The 19,989-nt window shown below is 47.5% G+C and overlaps 1 protein-coding gene and 1 long non-coding RNA gene across 3 annotated transcripts in view; one reads left to right on the plus strand and one right to left on the minus strand.

Annotated features, from left to right (window-relative positions):
• Nucleotides 1-13,810, minus strand: part of VPS4B (vacuolar protein sorting 4 homolog B) — a 37,752-nt gene extending 23,942 nt beyond the window's left edge. Inside the window, exon 1 of one of the 2 annotated variants that reach the window (XM_027525544.1) lies at nt 13,775-13,810. In XM_027525544.1, the coding sequence (XP_027381345.1) occupies nt 13,775-13,795 (21 nt within the window). In that variant the 5' untranslated portion in view covers nt 13,796-13,810. Of the gene's footprint in view, nt 1-7,117; nt 7,402-13,774 lie in introns of those variants that run through there. The other variant, XM_027525546.1, reaches the window with a different exon arrangement.
• Nucleotides 13,811-13,897: 87 nt separating this feature from the next.
• On the plus strand, nt 13,898-16,379 carry LOC113882613. Its single transcript, XR_003508399.1, has 3 exons — nt 13,898-14,291; nt 14,883-14,996; nt 15,950-16,379. It is a non-coding gene; the product is annotated as an uncharacterized LOC113882613 (long non-coding RNA).
• Nucleotides 16,380-19,989: the final 3,610 nt, after the last annotated feature.

The following is a 19,989-nucleotide window of genomic DNA, read 5'->3' on the forward strand; positions in this document are numbered from 1 at the left end:
ATATAAAGGGTGGGCGCATCAGTCAGCCCTCTTTTTGGAACCAAAATGACACCAGCTGAAACCAGTATAGTCAGTACTTAATAATCTAGTTCCGTATATGGTAACTTTTTCTGATGAAGTACGCCTCTGTATTTGCATCGTCCAGCACAGGAAAACATAGCTCTTGAAACTTTCGGCTAATGTGACTGAAAAGTGAGTTTTAAATTTCATTTAAGTGACATGTGAATTGCCACACGCAGCAGCCACATTGGACAGCAAGGGTCTCACCTTCACTCAGAGCTGAGGATTTGAGGACGAGCCTCTGCTGTTCCTGCTGAGCGCCTCACTGCATCCTCATCCCTGTTAGCACTTTGCGTTTGAGACAAAGTTAAAATCGCTGCCAGCTCCGTGCTCTAACGCTTTTGTCAGACTTAGTGCCCAGCCTCCTCTTAGCGGTCAGCCTGCTGCACACGTGATGCTGAAGCCCGCACAGCACCAGGGAGGGGCACCCTGGGCGGCTTCCCCCTGCAGACAATCAGCCCCCAGTGCTGGGTTGTGGTCTGTGTCGGCCTGGCTCTGTCTGGGTCTCAGCTGAAACCCTGTGGTCCCTGTGCACTCGCGTCCATCTGCTGAGGACGCTCTTCCCTCAGATTGTAGTTCAAATACCAGTTCCCAGAGAAAGTGAAAGTCTCTCAGTCGTGTCCAACTCTTTGTGAGACTGTATAGTCCATGGAATTCTCCAGGCCAGAATACTGGAGCGGGGAGCCTGTCCCTTCTCCAGGGCATCTTCCCAACCCAGGGATCAAACCCAGGTCTCATGCACTGCAGTTGGATTCTTTACCAGCTGAGCCACCAGGGAAGCCCGTCCTCAGGGAGGCTCCCTTCAAAGGCCGATTCCCTGTTTAAAAGGCTGCGCCCCATCCTCATGCTTAGCTCTCCGCCTGCCCTGCGCTTATTCCATCACACCCCAGCACACTCACTCACTGACCATCTCCTTCCATACGGAGAACCTCCACCAGGACGGGGGCTTCCATCTGTCATCTCTGACAATTTCTCTCCACCAGATGTTTCCCTGTGCCTGCAAACAACCCTCCTTCAGAGAGCCCTGACACTAACACCCCCTTCAGCTTGGTTGTTTCTCTGCTACTGTTGAGAACCCAAACTTCACCAAAGCAGCCTCTATTCTCTCCAGTTCCTTCTTTCTGCATACCCTTCAGCTATCGACCTGGGCTCCTGTCCCTTATCTTATTAATAAAACTGCTCATATCAAGGTTCTCTGTGAAGCCAGATCCAAAGGCCAGCTCTGTCTTCATTGTGATCCCTCGACAATGTTCTACAAAAGAATATTACACTGTCCTCCTACCTCTCTGACAGATCCTGCTCAGTTTCCTTTGCTGATTCTTCTTCTTGACACTGAAAGATATTAAGGTTCCTCTGGGCTTGGGTGGGGCTTCTGCTTACTACCTCCCTAGGTGAGCTGTTCTCAATGATCAAAACTGATTATCTTTAGGCTGATGATTCCCAAATTAATTCAATTTGCAAACACATCACTCTTCTGTTTAAAATGCTCCCAGCAGCTTCTTTCTGTGCAGGTCGTTTTGGTTTTGGCCTGTCCTCTCCTACCAGAATATAAGCTTCATGAGGACAGGAGTCATGTCTGTCATAACGGCTCTTTTATATTCCGGAGTCTAGCATGAGACTGACTGGACACTGGGATCAGCCAGGATCCAATCATCGACGTGGAGTTACAAAGGCCGGGGACTCCTGGGACTGTCCTTTTCAAGTTAGGAGACCATAACACGTGCATGCGAGAAAACCCTGGGAAAATTCCAGAACCACCTGTCTCAAGAGGAAAGATGGTAATTTTTCCCCAGTGCTCTGGAACCTACCCCAGCTTCGTCCTCTGACAGTTACTCCCCTCAATTATACCAGCGCAACTGTTCTCCCCAACCTAACTTTCCCCTTTTTCAAGGGAGCAATCCTTAGCATACAAATGTATGTAAATCCTATCTTAGACTCACAGCTACAAAACACCAACAAAACACACCACCTCTCCCTAATTCTAAGATTCCATGTAACTAACAACTTACCTATCTCTTCACCTCCACAGCCAAGTCCCAAGGAGAACCCTGCGTGCATCTCGGTTTCCCGGCTCCGCCCAGAGTTGTCTTCCTGCTCCGACGGCCCGAGCCCTCACTCGCGGGGCTCCGGTGACCAGGTGAGCCCTCATCAGCCAGAGCCGTGACGCGGCCTCCTCTGCCCTCCCAGGCGTTACTCCTGGCTGCGGCACCACTCTTCTCAGGCTCCCTTCTCTCTCCTAACGCTGCTATTCCACTCGGTCTGTGCCTTGGTCCCTGTTCCCCTCATTCCATAAACTCCAGGACGCCCCAACCTCTGCTACCATCTGTGTGCTGCTGCTGCTGCTGCTAAGTCACTTCAGTCGTGTCCGACTCTGTGCGACCCCATAGACGGCAGCCCACCAGGCTCCCCGGTCCCTGGGATTCTCCAGGCAAGAACACTGGAGTGGGTTGCTCTGTGTGCCAGGAACCCCCAAATCCTTATCCCCACCCAGTCTAAGTTCTACATACAGGAACCCAACTGCTCAGTGGACACTTCCACCTGACTGTCCCCACAAGCACTTCAAGCCCCAAAAGCTCAGGACCCCTCCGGCCCCAAAGATGCTCCCTGTCTTCCTGTAATCCCAGAACCAACCCACTCAGACACTCAACAAAGAATCTGGGAGAAAACTCACTTTTTGAGTGGAGAGCCAGGCCCAGCTCCCCTTCCTCTTAGGTCCGTCTCTCACCAGCCCTGCCTCAATTCTCACAGCTACCGCACCACTCTGGCCTTCGCCTCCTCCCACCAGAGACAGAACCTGCCTCCTAACTGGTTTCAGTGCTTCCAGGCCTGCCACCTGTCAAGCTGTCCCTGTACACACACAATAGTTTTGTTCTAGAACAAAAACTGGAGCTTCCTGCTCCTCTTGACTCCCCACATGGAGCAGGATGGGGTCAATCACCTGCGCGCGCACTGCTGCTCGGGACGTGGCCAACCTAGGCTCAACCTCTCCCCGCACACTCCGTTCCCGTCACGCCAAGCTACTGGGCCAACCCGGATGGCTCAGACTCTGCACCTCCGCGTGCAGCCTGCAGCCCACCCGGAACACTGCCCAGCGCCTCCCTGTAAAACTCCAGCTTCTTGAGGACTCAGCACAGGCACTGTGGTCCTCCTGCTGGAAGCCCTCCCCAGCAAGCCGAGGAGACCTAACCATGTGTCCTCTGAATCTCCACTGCCCCCTGCACATCCTTCCAAAGGTCACAAAATACCCCAACAGTCACTCTGTATGTCTGTTTTCACATCAGCATATAAGCCCTTGGCAATCAAGGATGATATATTTCTTTTATGATGCCCCACCATGTAGACACTCTTAAAAACAAACAAACATTCCGGACTGAGGAAATGTGAGTTCCATGCATAATGAACGCGCAGTTTCTCCCGACTCTCTCCGAGGCCTGTTACACTTCTAGACTGAGGCCTCAGTTCATTTTCTCTACCTGGAATGCCTCCTACTCTCCTGTCCAAGTAGGCATGATTTTATCATGAAAAGCACCAACATATAAGCAGATAGGCCTGGATTCAAAACTACCTTCAACAAATTAACTGTATGTCTCTGGGTAAATCATAACCTTCATAAGCCCTGGATTCTTATACTGAGAAACTGAAGCAATACTCTCCTTGAAGAGCTGTTCTGAGGACTAAATGAGATCACACCCAACAACCTAGTTAGTTAGTGTCCATATCTCGCTTTATCTAAGCTCACCATCACCTCCTCTGTGGGACCGTTCTCATTTCTCCTAGAAGAGTTACACAAGCCCTTCCTTTCTGCCCTCCCTCACTAGAGCATCATTACATTATTTTATTTGATTTTTAGTTATCTGCTTTCCTCCATTTGATTATAAGCATCTGGCTATGGGGACTTTTGCCTTGTTTGGTTGGAAAGTTATTTGTCAGTTAAATATTCTTCACCCAAATTTCCTACGTTAGAAGGTTGAAAAGGTTGAACGAGAAAGTGCACCTGACCCAACCACTGATAAAAATACAACTCATTCTCTCTTCCTGTTTAACACTAGCAACTATGCCTTTAAGACAGGTCAATCTCAAACTGATTCACTGAAGAACATGCATAGTCCAATTCCAATATAATGCAAACCATTATAGAATGAAACTGTAATCTTGCAAAAGAAAAAACATGGATAAGTAGATGAAGATTATATTGTAGGAAGCCCAAATCACATGCAGATTTTTGACAAATGAAACGCTGGCGGACTATGCGGAAGGCGGACAGCAACAAGGCAACAGACGGGCGCAGGGATCACGGGCGCAGGGGATCACGGGCGCAGGGGAATCACGGGCGCAGGGATCACGGGCGCAGGGAATCACGGGCGCAGGGATCACGGGCGCAGGGATCACGGGCGCAGGGGATCACGGGCGCAGGGATCACGGGCGCAGGGGATCACGGGCGCAGGGATCACGGGCGCAGGGGATCACGGGCGCAGGGGATCACGGGCGCAGGGGATCACGGGCGCAGGGGAATCACGGGCGCAGGGATCACGGGCGCAGGGATCACGGGCGCAGGGAATCACGGGCGCAGGGATCACGGGCGCAGGGATCACGGGCGCAGGGGATCACGGGCGCAGGGGATCACGGGCGCAGGGGATCACGGGCGCAGGGATCACGGGCGCAGGGGATCACGGGCGCAGGGGATCACGGGCGCAGGGGATCACGGGCGCAGGGGATCACGGCCATCGTCTCGTGAACACTCTCAGTGGCGCGTAAGCTGTAGAAGAACGGAATCACTACGCTGTACAACTGAAACCAGTATACAACTGTAAATCAATGAAACTTCAATAAAAACACGTTTTACAGACAGTGGAATAAAACTACGCAGGTAACTGACATACCCACAGGGACGAAGACAAGACGGGCGCTTCAGAAGAAGCCACCTCTGATACCCAAGGGACAATCCTCTTATCAAGTGACCAACACTTTCCCAAGGACATTTGCCAAAAAGACCCCTTCTGAATGGGGTTACATTATTGCTGCATCTTAGTTTAGGAAAATCTTGTTGACAAAGATACACATATAAAAATTAACACACGACATTCTCTAAGAAATAAGTCACAGTTGCAATTATATTTTGTGAAACAAAACATTTTCATAATCTTTTTGGTCGATTTTCTATATAAAAGTCCCAAGCAAGCACTTCACCCCCTTTCCGGTGAAAATCTGATTTCGATTTAAGTCGGTCCACTTTCAGTGATCCCTCTTCAGGACCAACCGCTCTGGGCCGAGCAGACCCTCCGCGGACTGTCCTAGGTGCCTGTGCGCGTAAACGCCTTTTCAATCATTAAACCGAGAGGAGGGCTCAATACGGGCACTCACACCACCTTTCGTCCCAAACTCACCTAGTGGACTGCTGCCCTCGACACTAAGTCACATTCTAAACCCCACTTAGACTGGACAGGGAACAACGGACTGGTTCCAAATTGGGAAAGGAGTATGTCAAAGCTGTATACTGTCTCCCTGCTTATTCAACTTACATTCAGAGTACATCATGCAAAATGCCAGGCTGGAATCAAGATTGCCAGGAGAAATATCAATAACCTCAGATATGCAGATGACACCACCCTTATGGCAGAAAGTGAAGAGGAACTAAAGAGCCTCTTGATGAAAGTGAAAGAGGAGAGTGAAAAAAGTTGGCTTAAAGCTCAACATTCAGAAAACGAAGATCATGGCACCCAGTCCCATCACTTCATGGCAACTAGATGGGGAAACAGTAGGAACAGGGAGAGACTTTATTTTTGGGGCTCCAAATCACTGCAGATGGTGACTGCATCCATAAAATTAAAAGATGCTTGATCCATGGAAGAAAAGCTATGACCAACCTAGACAGCATATTAAAAAGCAGAGACATTACTTTGCCAACAAAGGTCTGTCTAGTCAAAACTATGATTTTTCCAATAGTCATGTATGGATGTGAGAGGTGGACTATAAAGAAAGCTGAGCGCTGAAGAATTGATGCTTCTCAACTGTGGTGTTAGAGAAGACTCTTGAGAGTCCCTTGGACTGCAAGGAGATCCAACCAGTCCATCCTAAGGAAATCAGTCCTGAATATTCATTGGAAGGACTGATGTTGAAGCTGAAACTCCAATACTTTGGCCACCTGATACGAAGAGCCAACTCACTGCAAAAGACCCTAATGCTGGGAAAGACTGAAGGAGAGAGAAGAGGATGACAGAGGATAAGATGGTTGGATGGCATCATTGACTGAATGGACATGACTTTGAGTAAACTCAGATAGTTGGTGATGGACAGGGAGGCCTGGCGTGCTGCAGTCCATAGGGTCTACACAGAGTCGGACACGACTGAGCGACTGAACTGAAACCCCACTTAAGTCCTAGATCCGTTCGAGGGATGGGAGGCACTGTTTAAAAAATGTCTCATCTCAAAGAATTTCATTCCACAGAGGGTGAACAACTGTCTAAAATATTAGGATCACGTGCTTTACGAATAAAACACGGAACTCACTGCGGTAGGAAAGGTGAAGTAACAAAGGAGCTAAAGCCTACTCCATGGTCTTATTTACGTGCCACACTTGGGGAGCCATCGCGGCGCACCTGAACGCACAGTCCAGGAATTCACGGATTCCTCAGATTCTACGCTCACGATTCTACTCATCTGACAGCTCGAAAGAAAGGCTTTGCTACAGCAGCTTGAGGAACCAGGAGAGGACTCCAATCTTCCTATTTTCGTCGGATCCAGAACAGTGCATTGCATGCATTCCGTTCTTTCCTCTCTCCCTTACACCTACTGGGGTCTATGCCTCTCCCTCAAGCTTCAACCAGTTCAGTTCAAACCACGCTGGTTTGAAAGGGAAAAACACCACACATACGCACGGCAGAAAAGCCTCAACAAAAGTCAGGAGTCCTACAGAGCCGGGAGCTCCGGCGAGCCCAGGAGCAGACGCAAAGTCGGCCTTCTCTCCCGGGGTCGGGGCGCGGGCACCGCCCTCCCCGCCCCGCGAGGGGCGCGGCCGCGGCCGCCCTCCCCGCCCCCCACCCTCTCGCGCCGGGGATACCTGCAGGTTGGTAGGGGTGGACGCCATGGTGGAGACCCGAGGCGGCTCCCCGGGGAGGGCCTGGGGCGGAGGCAGGCAACAGGGCGACGTCGACTCACACCTGGAGCGGCCCGAACGCACGCGGGCCAGCGGCTTGGAACCTCGCGGCTGCCTCCCTCTGGAACCTGTTCGGAAACCGCCCGGCACTCAGACAGCGCCCGACCCTCCCCACGGAGCTTCCGCGATCCCAGCCCCCCGCGCCGGGCTCGCGTCCCGCCTCTGCCGCAGAACTTCCGCTTTCGCCATCAGCACGCGCCCCACCCCGTACCCGGCTGTCGCGGTCTCGCCTTCGCCCTGGGCCTCGCGAGGCCGGGACGCGGCTCCCGGAACCCCGCTGAGGCCTGGCGGAAGTCAGCCTGCGCGTAGGCGCACTACGGCTCCGCTGAGCCAGTGGGGTCGCCGCGGGTGCAGGGCTGTTCCTGCTTCTTCCTTTTGCGGCTGTGGTGTACTTTGAGATGAGTTACTGGTTCTGGCGCCTCTCGCGCGACTGAGCGTGGGGCGTGCTCTGTCGCTCTGTCATCCGAGCTCCGAGAGCCACTGGTGGAGGCTTTGGGCCGGTTACCAGTTCAGTCGCTCAGTTGGGTCCGGCTCTGTGCGACCCCATGGACTGCAGGACGCCAGGCCTCCCTGTCCATCGCCAGCTCCCGGAGTTCACTCAAACTCGTGTTCATCGAGTAGGTGATACCATCCAACCATCTCATCCTCTGTCGTCCCCTTCTCCTCTCTCCTTCAATCTTTCCCAGCATCTGGGTCTTTTCCAGTGAGTCAGCTCTTCGCATCAGGTGGCCAAAGTATTGGAGTTTCAGCTTCAACATCAGTCCTTCCATTGAACACTCAGGACTGATTCCTTTTAGGATGGACTGGTTGGATCTCCTTGCACTCCAAGGGACTCTCAAGAGTCTCTCCAACACCACAGTTGAGAAGCATCAATTCTTCGGTGCTCAGCTTTCTTTATAGTCCATCTCTCACCCATACATGACTACTGGAAAAACCGTAGCTTTGACTAGACGGATCTTTTTTGGCAAAGTAATGTCTCTGCTTTTTAATATGCTGTCTAGGTTGGTCATAGCTTTTCTTCCAAAGAGCAAGCGTCTTTTAATTACATGGCTGTGGTCACCATCTGCAGTGATTTTGGAGCCCTCCAAAAATAAAGTCTGTCATTGTTTCCACTGTTTCCCCATTTAGTTGCCATGAAGTGAAGGGACCAGATCCCATGATCTTAGTTTTGTGAATATTGAGTTTAAAGCCAGATTTTTCACTCTAATTTCACTTTCATCAGGAGGCTCTTTAGTTCTTGTTTGCTTTTTGTTATAAGGTGGTGTCATGGTTACCATTTGCTCCTCTGCAAAACGGGATCATTATGGTACCTATCTCAGGATTGTGGACAATGCTAGGGGTGTGTGCCTAGGCACATTGCGCAGTGATGAGTGAACAGGAAGATCTCAGGATGTGTTAGAGCTGATTATTGCTCACACTTTACATTTCATCCAACAAACATTTTCCCAAATGGTTACTGTCATGGCTCGACGAAGCCCTGAGAATTTGAATGAAAATTGTGTCAGGCCCTCCTTTCAAGAAGTTTCCAGTAGATTGGTGGGGATGTGGCAGCTGAACAAATCCTGTGAAATTGTTTGCTGCTGCAGAGTCACTTCAGTCATGTCTGACTCTTTGTGACCTTATAAACTGTAGCCCACCAGGCTCCTGTGTCCATGGGATTCTCCAGGCAAGAACACTGGAGTGGGTTGCTGTGCCCTCCTCCAGGGGCTCTTCCTAACCCAGAGATCGAACCCACATCTCTTATGTCTCCTGCATTGGGAGTCATGCTCTTTACCTCTAGTGCCACCTGGGAAGCCCTGAAACTGTCAGATCAGATATTATTTATTCCAGTTATTGTGACAGGGAAAGTTAATGGCTTGAGCAGCTAAGTGCTTTCTGTGGGACGATGGAAGTCAGAGATTAGTGGCAGAACTAAAATAAGACCTTTCCCCAGCATTCTGTTGTTTGCAGTCACGATTCTTTCTTTTTTCCCCCTTCCTTTTCTAGCTTCTCAAAGGAAAGCAAAATAGATGTTTAATCACTCCAACGTTTTCTTTCCCACTCCTTCCCTAATTCTTTCTGAACATCTGGCGTCTCCTAAATAAAGATCTTCCCTCCTGCATCATATTTACTGTTGGCAACTACCCAGTTCTTGAAATCTCTTCTGGGTAGCGTGCTGATGTCCTTTATCCTCTCCACTTTCTCCCCTCCTCACTCTTAGGGGCGGAATTCCCTCAGAGTCTGATACCCTCTTCTCTTTCACTACTCAAGCTTTGCCCATCTTATCTCCCTGCTGGGTTCTAGATGCAATAGAATAGAAATGGCTTCAAATTTAAATCTCTAGGCCTTCCCTGTCCTCTGCCCATCATTGACAGCTGCCTCCCAGAGAGCTCCAAAAGCCATGGGATTTTCCCACAGGAAAAATCCAATGCAGTAAAAGTCAACTTAATTATCGTGTACTCCAAACTTCCATCTCTTTGCTCCTCAAAATAAATATCACCAGCTCTCCATCATCCAGGCTCAAAGTTGAAGACCCCTCTCTGCCTGTGTCTACCAGTTCTTCCCACCCTTCTGTCCCCTTCCAGTTACTGATAAAATACTATAGCGAATCCAGTCCTTAGAATGGCAGCACATACTAGACATTTAGTAAATATTAAACTATTTAACTGAGCTGCGTAGAACAGCCTCTGGTTCCTTAATGCCTTTCAAGCTTGATTTTGCCTGAAGATACAACCAGACTCCGATTTACCTTTCAATTCAATCCCTAAAGGTTTACCGAACTCCCACTAAAGACAAGCCTACTGCGCATTAGGAGCCTATGAATATGAATAAGATGCGGTCTTTGCCATTTAGGATCTTACAATTTAGTGGAAGGCACAGACATGTGATAATGAAAAGAGAATTTATTTGAGTACCACAGTTGAGTACCACTATGTGCCAGGCTGATTTAGGTGCTGGATGTGAAGCAAAGAGTCAGTAATTTCTCTTTTATAACCTATACAGTTGATACCATGTACTCCCTAATGTGCAATGAGAAAAGTGTCACCTATGAGATTTTAAAACTTCAGTCTCATCATGAGAAAGTACCATAAAAACACAAAGTTTTGTTTTTTTTTTTAAAAGAAAACTACAAAATACCTGACTGTGTGCTTCAAAAATGTGAAAGTCTTAAAAAATAAGGAAAGACTGAGAAACTCATCACAGATTTTAGGATTGCGTCTGTGCGTGCATGCTCAGCTGTTCAGTCATGTCTGAATCTTTGCAACCTCAAGGACAGTAGTCCGCCAGGCTCCTCTGTCCATGGGATTTTCCAAGCAAGAATGCTGGAGTGGGTTTCCACTTCCTCCTCCAGGAGATCTCCACAACCCACGGATCAAATCCAAGTCTCCTGTGGCTCCTGCATTGGTAGGTGGGTTCTTTACGTCTGAACCACCCTCGAAGTGAGACTCCGGAGACTGGCAACTAAATGCAGTATGGGGTTCTGGATTGAATTATAAAACAGAAAAAGACAGGGGAAAAATGGATAAAAATACGTCTTTTAGCTAATAGTATTATAATGATGCTAATTTCTTAGTTTTGATAAATATACCATGGTTGTTTAAGACGTTAACAGTAGGAGATATATAGTGAAGCATATATGGGAATTCTCTTTATTTTTGAAACTCTCTTGTAAATATTATTTTAAGATAAAATGTTTCCTTAAAAAGTCCTGCTCTTTGGAGCTTACCTTCTAGTGGAATAGAAACTTTTTTCCTTTTACATGTGTGAGATAAACAGAAAATACATATTGAACTGCGCCCTTAGTTCCTGACACAGAGCTCCTGAACCCTTGGGCTTTTCTGGGTGATTGAAATGTCTTTTGTTCCAATGAGGTGACCCTGGGTAGGCTCCTGGATGAGGATTTGTCACCAGGAAGTACAAGCTATGATTCAAAGCTTGGGATTTTTAGCCCCACCCGCCATTCCCTTAAGAAGGCAGAAGGGCTGAAGGTGGAGTTAATGATTGCTCATGCCCGTGCCATGTGGGGAATCATCCGTAAAAATCCCCAAAGTACGGGCTTCAGAGAGCTTCTGGGCTGGTGAGCATGTGGAGGTGCTGGGAGGGTGGTGGGCTACGACGGGCTCGGGACCTCCACCCCGTTCCCGCACACCCAGCCCCGTGTTCCCTGCACACCCGGCCCTGTGTTCCCACACACCCGGCCCTGTGCACCTCGTCTGTCTGGATGTTCACCTGTATCCTTTATCCAAACTTTTTATAGTAAACTGATGAAAATGAGTTAAATGTTTTTCTGAGTCCTGTGAGCTGCTTTGCAAATTAATCGAATCTGTGAAGGAGGGTCACTGTAAACTCTGATCTACAGCCAGAAGCACAGGTAACATACCAGGCTTGTGACTGGCATCTGAGGAGGGTGTGTGTTGGGGGCTGGGGGCAGGAAGGCAGTCTTGTGGGACTTGGCCCTCCATGTGTGGGATCTGACGCTGTCTCCAGTGTCAGAATTGAATTAAATTTTAAGACACTCAGCTCATGTCGAAAGTTGCTGGGTATGAGGAAAAGTCTACACATATTTGATGACCAGAAGTACATAAGAAATGTCTTTAAGAAATGACTTAAAACTCTACATTCAGAAAACAAAGATCATGGCATCTGGTCCTATCACTTCATGGCAAATAGATGGGAAAAGAGTGGAAACAGTGAGAGACTTTATTTTGGGGGGCTCTAAAATCACTGCAGATGGTGACTGCAGTCATGAAATTAAAAGACACCTGCTCTTTGGAAGAAAGAGCAACCTAGATAGCATATTAAAAAGCAGAGACATTACTTTGCCAACAAAGGTCTGTCTAGTCAAGGCTATGGTTTTTCCAGTAGTCATGTATGGATGTGAGAGCTGGACTAGAAAGAAAGCTGAGCTCTGAAGAATTGATGCTTTTGAACTGTGGTGTTGGAGAAGACTCTTGGATGACAAGGAGATCCAACCAGTCCATCCTAAAGGAAATCAGTCTTGAATATTCATTGGAAGGTCTGATGCTGAAACTGAAACCCCAGTACTTTGGCCACCTGATGCAAAGAACGGACTCATTTGAAAAGACCCTGATGCTGGGAAAGATTGAGGGCAGGAGAAGGGGACGACAGAGGATGAGATGGTTGGATGGCATCACCTACTCAAGGACATGAGTTTGAGTAAGCTCTGGGAGTTGGTGGTGGACAGGGAGGCCTGGCGTGCTGCAGTCCATGGGGTTGCAAAGAGTCGGACATGACTGAGAGACTGAACTGAACTGAACTGAGTACTTGAGAGAAGTATGGTATATGCTGTGCTGCTGTGCTAAGTCGCTTCAGTTGTGTCCAGCTCTTTACGACCCCATGGGCTGTAGCCCGCCAGACCTCTTTGTCCCTGGAATCTCCAGGCAAGAATACTGGAGTGGATTGCGATGCCCTTCTCCATGGGGATCTTCCCGACACAAGGATTGGACCCTGGGTCTCCTGCATGGAGGCAGAGTCTTTACCATTTGAGCCACAGGAGAAGCCTGCTTACCTCTACAATTCATTGCAAAACAAACTGTAAATGATATTTTTTTCCCCTGACTTTTTCATGAAAGTAAAACTCCTCTTCAGATTTCTTTCAGTTAGCAAAAACAGGTACCGATGCAGATCTTTTATGAAAGCAAAGTGGTGCAGAGCAACTTTTCAAAAAGCAAGGGAGACCTGTATTGGTTTTATGAAAATGTATTTGTAGGAGGGACCAGGGAGAGAGAGGAGCCAGGAAGGTCAAGCAAGAGGCTACTTCAACAGCCTGACGTTTCAGGGAGGAGGATCTCCTGAGCCAAATGGCGATTCCACATTCCTGAAGCACAGCTCTAATTTGGACTTTGAGTAGTACACCCTCCATCCCTCGATTGCGTTCACCCATTCAGCCTGTTGAAATCGTACCTATTCAAAGGACCTGTTTCAGTGTCTCTTGCTCAGGACACCTTCAAAAACTCTTTAAACTTTCATAACTTTGGGACCTTAAATTGTCCTCAGGTAATGAAGCTAAGTGCCGAATACAGTGTCTGGAACATAATAGATACTCAAAAATTGTTGTCCACGAGACGACTTCACAGTGTTCCTCCTTTCTAGACTGTAAGGTCAGTATGGGCTAAGATGTCACCTTATTCATTTTATAACCTCCTCCTCTGACAAAGAGTCGGACACGACTGAGCGACTGAACTGAGCCGGCCCTGTGCCCTTGTTCCCCACGCACACACACGGTTTTGCTCACATGCTGTGCATGCACTCTAAGTCACTTTAGTCGTGTCCGACTCTTTTCGACCCTATGGGCTGTAGCCCGCCAGGCTCCTCTGTCCATGGGATTCTCCAGGCAAGGATACTGGAGTGGGTTGCCATGCCCTCCTCCAGGGGATCTTCCTCACCCAGGGATGGAACACCTGTCTTTACATCTCCTTCACTGGCTGGCGGGTTCTTTATCACTAGCACCCCTTGGGAAGCCCATAGCCAGGGTTTGTTAAATGAAGTGAAGTCTCCTTGTGAATGATCTTTAGCGATTTGGGAGGTTGGTTGGTTGGCAGATGGCATCTGCGGACTCACCCTTCTGCAGGGTCTCACCATCAATCCGTCCAGGAACAATCTGTTTCCCTCAGGCTCCCTAAAGGAAGTGCACAGTCTGAAGCCCTTACAGCATGAGCAGGGCAGCTCTTCACGTCCACCCGGGATCAGGTTTCTGCTTGCTGAGTCACCCGCTCCCTCCCTGACCCGGACACAGCAATAAGGCAGACAAAGCATCGCCAGCTGACCACGTGAAGGGAGTGACTCATCGGGGTTCTCAGGCTGGAAACCTGCTCTCCGCTTCAGGCAGCATACCTTTCTGAACATGCTGGTCACCTGGAGGCCCAACCCCTGCCCACTTACTGTTGTTCATTTTATTCATATGAAGCTACAGAGGGTTCTGGACTGTTAGTGGGTTTAGGAACCAGCCCATCAACGTCAGTCAGCCCTCTGAGGATGGGCGTATGGCCGGAAGTGTCCATTCTTCACTGTGGCTGGTCTGCGGTGAAGTGGCTGGTCTACGGTGAACGTGCTCTAAGGCATCTGCTCAGGAGGAAAGGTGAGGGGCCCGCCTTCAACAGTTTTGCAAGCTGGGTGATCATTCTCCAGACGGTGGGCACTTAGATGGGCTTCCCAGGTGGCGTTTGTGGTAAAGAACCCAGCTGCTAATGTAGGAGATGTAAGAGATGTGGGTTCAATCCTTGGTCAGGAAGATCCCCTGGAGGAGAAGATGGCAACCCACTCCAGTGTTCTTGCCTGGAGACTCTCAAGGACAGAGCAGCCTGGTGGGCTGCCGTCCATGGGATTGAAAAGAGTCAGACACAACTGAGCAGCTAAGCACGCATGCACACTACTTTTAAGCTCCCTGAAGTTGTTGGCCAAATTCATGGTAGCTTAGTTTATCAAAGCCAAGAAAACACACACACACACACACACACACACACTCACCCACACACAGGATCTTGGCTGCTTCAAGTCTCTGGCTTCAGGGAAGACTCAGACTCTCTCTTAAAGGGTTTTCCTGATTAGGTCAGACCCATCCAGGATAACCTTGATTAACTCCAGGCCAAATTATTAGGGACCTTCATCACATCCACAAAATCCCTTCACCTTTACCATATTCTATTGGTTCTCTATTTATGTTTTGCAGGGCTCTGATCAGTATCACATTAATTAAGATAATTAGAAAAATGGAGTAACTGGCAGAGAAAGAGGAAAGCGGTAATTTATTACTATATATGGGATCTAAAAACAGACCCAACAGGTGAGTATAGCAAAACAGGAGCAGAATAACAGATACAGAGAACAAATCAGCGGTTCCCAAAGTATAAATTGCTATACGTAAAATAAACTACAAAGATATACTGCACAGCACAGGGGGTATGGCCAATATTTTATAATGACTTTAAATGGAGTATAATCTACAAAAACTTCGAATCACTATGTTGTACATCTGAAACTAGTACAATATTGTAAATCAACTATGCCTCACCAAAAAGGAAAAAAAGTGGAATGAATAACAACAGATGCTTAGAAAGAAAGACTTCATGAACTATCACTGCCTTGGAAAATTGTGTGGAGTGGAAGCATCTGGTTTAGAAAGAGGAACAGCTTCTCTGTATCTTAGAAATATGCAGATCGATACATATTCTAGCAGCAAAATTGGTTTACACATAGAAGCCTTTGCTGTCCACTGAGAGCTCCTTCTCCAGAATGACATCCGAGTCGTCTTTAGAGCAGGTAAAATCTCTCACGTTTGCTATTGCCAAACAAACGCACAGATCCGGGGTGAGATTTGTTGGGGTGGAATCATTTTTAGTTCAAAAATAAACTTCCATTTATTTCTCATGGACTAGTTTTAGGAGAAGAATTTAGCTACTATCTTGACTAACACCCAGCACAGGATGGCACCAACTTCCAGATAGCAAGAATGCTGTCATCCAGTAATGACTGTCTAGAATAGCAAAGGAATTTTGGATTTTGTTATCTACACCAATATTTTCCCAAGAATTATAGTCTAATTTAGTTGTTCATTGTCCGACATGATTGCTAAATTAAATCAACTCTACCACAAGATTAAGCAGAAAGAAAATGAGCACATTCTTAGAGTAGCAATTATGTGTTTTACAGGCGAGGGTTCCAATATGATATCCGTTTAGTGGTGTTTTTTTTCCTTCTGCTGCTGAAAATAGTGTCATTCTCTCTTCACTCTTTTAGAAGTTCATTATTTGCCAGGAGCCAGTGTGAGGAGCTCCGTCCGTGGCAAAGGTCATGAGGAAGGAGGCTCGGCACACGCAAAGGCGGGATCAAGCCTCAGGAGTCCCCCTGGAAATTCTCGAGCTTCTACCCCCAAACCAGAGTCTGCCTACTTTCTGCTTTCTGCTCTCACCTACACCTCTGACTTTACGGGGGGCTGTCCCCTACCACCTCTCTCTGAAAAAGAGTTAAATTACAGCTCCAGTTAATAAAGTTCCTGGACGTGACAAGGGTGTTTTAGTTCACAACCGTGAGAGGTATGAGATGCTCTAAACTGTCTGAATACAGATTCCTCTGAGCTGTTAGAAGATTGGTTAGAAACTGTATTGGTGAAGGGTTTTTCACTTGTTGGGCCAATGTTTGCTGCTAAGTTTCCACATCCCCTGCCCTTATACACATTAATGAATATATAGAAGAAATAAGTATTAACCTTTGATATTAATCACGTTAGACCTTAGGCTAAGCAAATTCTTTCCTTAATTAAAACCCACTACACCCTCACCCTATAGGAATGTAACTTTATCTGGTACCTTTGGAAGGTGGCGTCTGTTTTAAGAATAATCACCCCTGGAGAAATAAGTGTTCTGGTTGACTGACCGCTGTCACAAGAAGAGGGTCATAAATTGTCAGCAGGCCCCCTGGCCAGAAGATGATGTAACACCCCTAAGACCTCTGTATACATTTGTATGAAGCACCTGACTTTAATAAAAGTCAGGACTGCCGACCCCGCGTGACTTTTGTATAACATCTCAGTGTATAAAAACAGACCCTGGAAAAATAAAAAATGGGATAAGTTCCTCGAAAGACTGGTCTCCCCATGTCGTTCTTTCTCTCATCTTCTGGCTGAATCCCCATCTGGAACGTGGAGGCTCGTCAAGCCTACTAATTATGCCTGGGCTTCTAAGATCTGACCAGGGAGGCCTTAGTGTCTCCTCTCCTTCCAGAGAACGGGAGGACGCCTGCGGCCTACATAGGTGACGTAAATTCCTTGCCCTGGAATTTTATTAGCTTTCCATGTAAACCAAGTTATTCAGCCTCTTTCCTCCACTGAATTTTCCTACTGAGCTATCCTCATTCTACTACTCTTTATATCTCTAATTAATATTTAATTAAAGCTATCGTATCCTGATCGCCGAAGCCGTCTCCCCTTCGAATTTCCCTGGATCCACCGTGGCTGGACCCTGGCAATTATTATCAATTTTAGCAAATCTGTTGAGAACTTAAACTTTGTTTCCATTTTCCTTTTCAAAGTGCATATACTTGCACCTGCATACGTTTTTGAAGAGATATCATTATGTCAGAAAATAAGAATTGGCTGTGGCTTTGTGTATGTGTCATGACTTAATTACCAGCTGAACGACACGGGGCACTGTGGTGAATGTCTGAACGCTGAGTGAGGGTGATATTCTGGGTGGAGAGGGATCTTGAGGCAGGACTGGGGAGCCCTGAAGAAACTGTGGAAAATTCTGAAAGAGATGGGAATACCAGACCACCTGATCTGCCTCTTGAGAAATTCGTATGCAGGTCAGGAAGCAACAGTTAGAACTGGACATGGAACAACAGACTGGTTCCAAATAGGAAAAGGAGTACGTCAAGGCTGTATATTGTCACCCTGTTTATTTAACTTATATGCAGAGTACATCATGAGAAATGCTGGACTGGAAGAAGCACAAGCTGGAATCAAGATTGCCGGGAGAAATATCAATAACCTCAGACATGCAGATGACACCACCCTTATGGCAGAAAAGTGAAGAGGAACTCAAAAGCCTCTTGATGAAAGTGAAAGTGGAGAGTGAAAAAGTTGGCTTAAAGCTCAACATTCAGAAAACTAAGATCATGGCATCCCGTCCCATCACTTCATGGGAAATAGATGGGGAAACAGTGGAAACAGTGTCAGACTTTATTTTTCTGGGCTCCAAAATCACTGCAGATGGTGACTGCAGCCATGAAATTAAAAGACGCTAACTCCTTGGAAGGAAAGTTATGACCAACCTAGATAGCATATTCAAAAGCAGAGACATTACTTTGCCAACAAAGGTTCGTCTAGTCAAGGCTATGGTTTTTCCTGTGGTCATGTACGGATGTGAGAGTTGGACTGTGAAGAAAGCTGAGCGCCAAAAAATTGATGCTTTTGAACTGTGGTGTTGAAGAAGACTCTTGAGAGTCCCTTGGACTGCAAGGAGATCCAACCAGTCCATTCTGAAGGAGATCAGCCCTGGGATTTCTTTGGAAGGAATGATGCTAAAGCTGAAACTCCAGTACTTTGGCCACCTCATGCGAAGAGTTGACTCACTGGAAAAGACTCTGATGCTGGGAGGGATTGGGGGCAGGAGGAGAAGGGGATGACAGAGGATGAGATGGCTGGATGGCATCACTGACTCGATGGACGTGAGTCTGGGTGAACTCTGGGAGTTGGTGATGGACAGGGAGGCCTGGTGTGCTGCGATTCATGGGGTCGCAAAGAGTTGGACACAACTGAGCGACTGAACTGAACTGAGTAAAGGTCAACTTGACCTGGACCACCATAAGATTGAAAATTAGCTTCTTTGTGATTTATCCATTTTAAAGAAGGGCTTCAAAAAGGATACATTTCAATGGTGAGATGAAAAACTAAGAATTGTCAAACCTAAAAAATTCTTTATTGGGAGCTGCTGTATCAATGCATCTTGAGGTCAACACCTTAACTTGTTAAGATATTTCACACTTGTATTAAATTCCACTTGTAATTGTGCTGGTATTTGGAATCAAAGCATGTGGGATGGAATGCTTATTTACACGTGTGGGACATAGTTCAACACGTGGTATGCCCAGGTGTGTCCGACTCTTTGTGGCCCCAGGGACCATAGTCCACCAGGCTCCTCTGCCCATGGGATTTCCCGGGCAAGAATACTGGAGTCGGGTGCCATTTCCTACTCCAGGGGATATTCCCGACCCAGGGATGGAACTGAGTCTCCTGCACTGGCAGGCCGGTTCTTTACCACTGGTGCCATCTGGGAAGACCCAACAGAGGTGACCCCTGGGACTTTAAAGCCTTCCCTGGTGGCTCAGACAGTAAAGGGTAAGCTTGCAATGCAGGAGACCCAGGTTCTATCCCTGGGTCTGGAAGATCCTTGGAGAAGGGAATGGCTGCTCAGCTCAGTATTCTTGCCTGGAGAACTCCATAGTGGGTCCGTGGGTCCACAAAGAGTTGGATACAACTGAGTGACTAACACTTTCACTGCACTTTTCACGGAGACTTAACGAGGAGGCAGTCGAGTTGGTGACATACCTAACCCTGACCCTCACGCTTTCCAGCCCCCGACCAACCGCTACTGGCTGTGCTCCCGTTGTGCAGGCAGGCCTGAACTTGATGTTGAAATACACCCAAAGGAAAAGTCAAATCTGGCCCTTTCTCCCCAAAACTTCTGGTATAGTTTGAAAAACAGCAGTTAACAAGCAGAGAGCAATCTTCACAGGGAAAAATGGATACTAAATATAATGTAGGCGTTATGAGTTAAAAACAAGTGGTGAGAAATGTTGACCGTCTGCAACGACCATTCCTGGTCTGATTTGTGCCAGGAGAGGGGACTTTAGAAGTGACAAAGGAATTTACATTTGTTCATAAAATACACTCTGTGCTACTGAGGGGAGTTGTCCTTTAACATTATTCAAATTATAATTACAAAATGGGAGTTTTGACAGCTCAAGCATTTATTCATAATATTGGCCAGATTCCACCTTGGAAGAGTAAGGATAGGTTAAAAACCACAGCCAATTCAATTATTTAATTTCACTGTATTAAAGCTCAAGGTTGCCAGATGATCTCATTACCGAATAACATCCTAAGGTCATGCTGAGAAAATGAAGGATTCTATGCTAGACAAACTACTCCCAAGGGAAACTGCTGGCCAATGATGCTTTTGAAGTTGCAAAATGGCTGTGTTTTTCATTGGAAAATTCCATCCTTCACCCCTGGTATCCTTGAAGGGTTCCTAGGCTTACCCAATCTAGTGCAATGGAGC

The sequence above is a fragment of the Bos indicus x Bos taurus genome, chromosome 24 (genome assembly GCF_003369695.1).
Source record: "Bos indicus x Bos taurus breed Angus x Brahman F1 hybrid chromosome 24, Bos_hybrid_MaternalHap_v2.0, whole genome shotgun sequence".
Lineage (NCBI taxonomy): Eukaryota > Metazoa > Chordata > Mammalia > Artiodactyla > Bovidae > Bos > Bos indicus x Bos taurus.